A 5,524-nucleotide genomic window follows, 5' to 3' on the forward strand; every position below is an offset into this window, starting at 1 on the left:
AGGTGGGTGTGTCAGCAGGTGTGTGCCGGTGGGCATGTCAGATGGATGTGCACGTCCTGCTGACTTCTCTGTCTGTCATCAGCCTTTCTCCTGATTCCTATCCCCCTCCCTGCTGTTCTGATCCATTTGTCCACCCACACCACCAGACTCTGCCCCCAGGGATTTGCCCCACTGCCTTTTCTGGGTAATCAGAAATGCCTCCACCATACAAATTGTGTGTGTGTGTGTGTGTGTGTGTGTGTGTGTGTGTGTATTTTAGGGAAGGGTCTACAGGGTGTTCAGGATCTCACTACTAAATCGGACCAGACTCGTAGTGATCCACCTGTTTACAGCCTCCCAAGAGCTGGGATTACACGCACGTGTCACCACATCCAGTCTCAATTGCTGTCTCAGTGCACCCTGGGGATGTGAGGCCCACATGGCAGGCTCAGGGATTGAACTCCTGGCCCCTGCACCTGCTTGCAGGTGCTTTAATCTGCTGAGCTATTTGGCCGGCCCTCCACCATACAATTCTTGACCACCAAAAACGAGGACCATACTATCAAGAGCTGCCACCCTCTGAACACCTGTGGCAAGCGATGTCTACACTCGGTACTCTGTGTATTTGTACCATGTGACCCTGAACACCAATCCTGGTGGCCCATTCAATGCTAAAGGACCCCTAGTTTATAGTGGCAGAGGTCTGCCTGCAATCACATAGTGAAAATGAGACCAACTTGGGACTTGAACTCAGGCCTGGACAGTGGAGTTGATCCCTACGCAGCATGTAGCCAGCAGGCTGAATTATTCTGGTGGTGGGCTTCAAATAAAATTTTCTTGTGCTAGATAGTCTTTGGAGCAGTTCCTTTTGGATGGAGAATGGGGGCGGTGAGGAAGCTGGGATAAGGTTGGGCAGAATATGGAGAATCCGCCCCAGAACTCTGAGCTGCTTAGCCACCACATGCCCTCTCAGGAGTCCCATGCTCCCCGAGCCTCGGTCTCTCCAGGTGCCAGTGGGGCCCATGCTTCCTGCCTGTGGAGCCTCAGTATTGCTGTGAGAGTGGCGGGTAGAGTGGCAGAAGTGACGTTGCTGTGCTGGAAAGCACGACAGACCCGTAAGGCAGTGATACACCTTTCTCTTTTATCTCAGTTAAAGCCACTCCCACCTATTTATATTTTATCTCTGAAGAGAAGAGGAACCTAAAGATGAGACATGAAATCTTTGTTGACAGTAATTTAAGATTAAAGGGGAAGGGGCACTGCTTAAACTAAGAGGAAATATTTACAAAGAGCTGATTGGCCAAACATTTGGCCCAGACCGATTAGAACAGTGGGTACCCAGTAAGGAAAGAGCAGTGCAGAATAAATACCAGCCAGGTATGATGGTCTGTGCTTGGAATGCCAGCTCCTCAGGGGCCCTCCGCAGGGGGAGGTCAGCCTGGGCAACTCAGTGAGGTCCTGGCTCAGTATATACAAAGAGCAGGGGTTGTGGCTCAGTGGTAAGAGTGCTTGCCTAGCATGCACGGGGCCCTGGTTCAATCCCTAGCACTACCAAAAAAAGAAAGAGGACAAAGAAAGGGACAGGAGGAGGAAGCAAACAGCAAGTGCCAGGGATCTTGCGCTCTTACCTCCCCAGTCACCACAATGACCCTTCTTATGCCAGTTAATAAAACAGACACAAATTGAGTTGAAAAGCTATAAGCATGCCACAGTGACATCCTGGGGACAAGCAAGGCTGCCTGGCATCCCCTGCACAGCCCCTCTAAACAAACCCTCTGGTCTTGTCTTTATTTTTTTTTTAATTGGTGGAATCTCATTTTTATTATTAATTTTATTGAAAAACAAATAGCAATGAGACAGTTTCAAAACCGATTAGTAGGACAGTTTCAGTAACTAGTACATTGCATATTATTGTCTTCGTAGTGGTTATTCATAGTACAAGATGCAGACATGATATCCTGCCAAACACTATTAGTACATATCTTTCTTCTCATTGAATTAAAAGAAAGTAGCTGTATATCTATCCTATTTTGTATATACATATACAAAATGGTCCTTCATGTATATCCCCTTTTTATTGTTTAGTTTTGTCAGAGATGGGTATTCCATTGCCATTTAAATATTATAGGTGAGTGAATTCAGCAAAATAGTCCAATATAGTCCAGTAGTCCATAGTAGTAGTGGGTTATCTGTAGGGCTGGCAATGTCAGAAGGATCTACAAACTGTGGTACAGGGTTTCAGGATAAATCCTGAGGGGATTTGACTGACCTTGTCAGATACAAAAGTGACATTTCTAGTTATATAGGTCTTGCTTTATCTTGGTCTTAACTATCCAGCAGAAAAGTATCAACACAAGGTATAAAAAGTAAAGCCATATTAATATGCTGAGCTGTAAAAGGCTCAAGTCAACAATTTCTGGCCTTGTCTTTCTGCTTGCTGCATGTGTGTCCTTTGGGGATTCCATCCCGGATACGGTCAGCAGTGTCGTATCATGTAGCAGTCATAGGGCAGAGGCCAGGGGCCTTTCTGTCATCTGGCTAAACTATGGTAGCCACAACCCTCAGGCTGAGCCCACAACTCGCACCTTCCTACCCAGCAATATCTGTGTTTACCTCCCAGAGAAAACGGAAAGTTGCTCAGGCCTCGCCCTCCAGAAGGGGAGGTGACTTCCAACCATCTGTTTTTGTTGCCACTTCTTCAAGTTCACCCACACAGATTCTTGGGCCATTATTGCAGGGTTGTGGTACAATTCTCATATGCCTCTGCTCCTTCAGAACCCAAAGAATATTTTCCTGAGGCATCAGGGCTTCTTCTCTGAGATGGATTGTGCAGAGAGGAAACGTGGCTTCCTCCACGCAAATCTGTGGCTCACAGCAACACTTTCCAGGCTATCCCGGCTGAGGGTGTGCAGCCCATTTGTTGGCTCGTGTACAAAGACGTAGAAGTGTCTTCTGTCATGTGTGATGCCTTTGATTTACATATAAAGTCTGAATTACATAGAAAGCCATCACATCTCACAGTTTATAGGGGCCAGCCAAATAGCTCAGTGGATTGAAGCAACTGCAAGCAGGCGCAGGGGCCGGGGTTTGATCCCCAGGCCTGCTGTGCCAGCCTCACCCCCACCCCAGGTGGCACGTGCCTGTAATCCTCACATTTTAGAGTGTTTCATGGTTTATAAAAAAGCATTCACACATGAATTCTGTCATTAGATTCTCCCAAACACGCTCCGGGCATCAGAAGGTTAGCTTCAGCTCAGACGCCAGGCATGTTTTGCACAGGTTGATGGGCTCACAGGGGGGAGGCCTGGCCTCCTGTCCAGGTGGTTGGACTCCCAGGTCGGGGATGCTGGGGCTCCTGGGAGAGTGGGTGTATGGAGCACCTGGGCTTTGGAACCCATGCTTGGCTTTATAAGCTTTCCGGGTCTCAGTGTATTCATCTGTAGAATGGTGACTGTCAAGTCCACTGTACAGGGTCGCCCCCCTCCCGCACTTCCTGCCGCTCCCCGCAGACTCCACAGGTGTGCCCTGCACGCAAGCATGAAGCTGCAGCTTAGCGGTTTAATCCCGTTCCCACCCTTCTTTCCCCTCTCCATTCACAGGACTCCCACAGGAGCCAGGTAATCAGCAACGCTGAACTGCTTTACTTTGCCTCCAGGTAACGGAGAACAGGGGAGACCTTACCCCATGACGGATGCAGAGAGAGTGGACCAGGCCTACCGAGAGAATGGCTTTAACATCTACGTCAGCGATAAAATCTCCCTGAATCGTTCTCTCCCTGACATCCGGCACCCAAAGTGAGTGTAAAGTCTCTCATCTTATGGGTTCTAAGCATTCTGCCCAGGGCTCTTGCTTGAGAATTAAAACACAGGGCCAAGAAGCACTGCTGGCAGAGCCTTGGTCCGGGCGCACAGGGCCTTTGCGGCTGCTCCTGGAACTCGGTGCTCTGTGGCAGGAGACCGTGCCCTCTCCAGTGCCCGAGTCTCCTTCCGCCTTGGAAAGAGCTGGACCCAAGAGCCTCTACATGTTGCCTTTGGCTGTGGTCCCTAGAAAAGTTTAGACCTCAGTTTGGAGAACTAACGACAGTGGTGTTTTGGCTTTAACCCTGTGCTTTCTGTGTGTGACGTTATTCCTTTTTTAAAAAATTAATTTTTATTCTTTTTTTTTTTTTTGGCGGAACCAGGGATTGAACTCAGGCCCTTGCGCTTGCCAGGGAAGCACTTATTCCACTGAGCCATCTCCCTGGCCTAATTTTTATTTTTTAGAGTTTATTCTAAATTCACTCAAACCATACTGAATGATAGTGGAATGATGATAAAAATTACGATGCCAGCAACTACCATTCTTTGAACAGGGATCAAGCCCTGGAATGGTGTCCATTTTCTAGATGAGGAAAATAATGCTCAAAAAAGCATCATAACTCAGGGATACTAGAAAACTGAGAGGCTGATCCAGGTCTTCCGCTACAGCTTAACCAAACCCGTGCCATAGACCTTCAGCTTGCTTGACTATACAGTGGGTTTTGTTGTTGTTATTGTTGTTGTTGTTGTTGTTTGTTTGTTTGTTTGCGGTACCAGGGATTGAACTCGGGACGTTGCACTTTCCAGGCAAGTGCTTATTCTACTGAGCTATCTCCCCGGCCCCCCTACAGTGTTTTCAATAAGGCTTGCTTGCTGTAATGGTGATTTTCTAGCAGAGCTGTTCCCGAGCAGTCTACTAGACTGATGAGCCTTGGGATCACCGAGCAGTCTACTAGAACACAGTATACTCAGCTTCACCCCCAACTTCCGGACTCCGTAAATCCGAGCTGGCACCCAAGAGGTTCCAACTCAAGCCAGCTCCCAAGTGACACAGGGGCCACTTGCCGGGGCCCACACTTTGAGAACCGCTACCAGTAGAAGATTTCAGTATTACTTCTATACAGGGCAGTGCTGAGCAACACTGAGTGGAAAGCGTTTTGCTTAGGGACTAAGAAAATAGTTCCCAGGAAAAGATCAGAGCATACACTCGTTCAGCAGATGTTCGCTGTGTGCCCCACGCTGTTCTGAGCCAGTGCTTCTCAAAGCATAGTTCCCAGAGCAGTGACACCAGCATCGCCAGGTAATTCAGCAGACATGCAGGGTCCTGGACCCTCGCTCAGATCTACTAGGTCAGAAGTGGTGGGGAGGGCTCCAGCGGTCTGTTTAACAGGCCCTCGGTGATTTGGATCTAAGATCAGGTAGAACCACTTTGCTAGGCCCTCTAAGTCCCACGAGAGTCCCCGTGAGATAGATATTCTTTTCATCCACCATCTTACCATGAAAAATGGCAGCCCAAAGATTAAATTGTTTGCGTAAGATTATACAGCTGGTAAGAGCTGACCCTGATGTCTGTGTTCTTAATCCCTGGTCCATGAAGGTGTTCCCACCTGTAGGAACTCCATGGTAGACTGCCAACCGAAGACTTAGTCCTGGGGCTGGAGAGATGGCTCAGTGGTCTAAAGCACCTACTTGAAACAAGCTTGGCAAAGCACAGGGACCGCGGTTCAATCCTCCAGCACCACATGCCA

The 5,524-nt window shown here is 48.5% G+C and overlaps 1 protein-coding gene across 1 annotated transcript in view; it reads left to right on the forward strand.

Annotated features, from left to right (window-relative positions):
• Galnt10 (polypeptide N-acetylgalactosaminyltransferase 10) overlaps nucleotides 1-5,524 on the forward strand; it is a 228,785-nt gene that overhangs the window by 112,893 nt on the left and 110,368 nt on the right. The window contains exon 5 of the mRNA XM_004629453.2: nucleotides 3,635-3,773. Coding sequence (XP_004629510.1) covers nucleotides 3,635-3,773 — 139 coding nt within the window. The remainder of the gene's footprint in view (nucleotides 1-3,634; nucleotides 3,774-5,524) is intronic.

This window comes from Octodon degus, unplaced genomic scaffold, assembly GCF_000260255.1.
Source record: "Octodon degus isolate 3935 unplaced genomic scaffold, OctDeg1.0 scaffold00029, whole genome shotgun sequence".
Taxonomy (NCBI): domain Eukaryota; kingdom Metazoa; phylum Chordata; class Mammalia; order Rodentia; family Octodontidae; genus Octodon; species Octodon degus.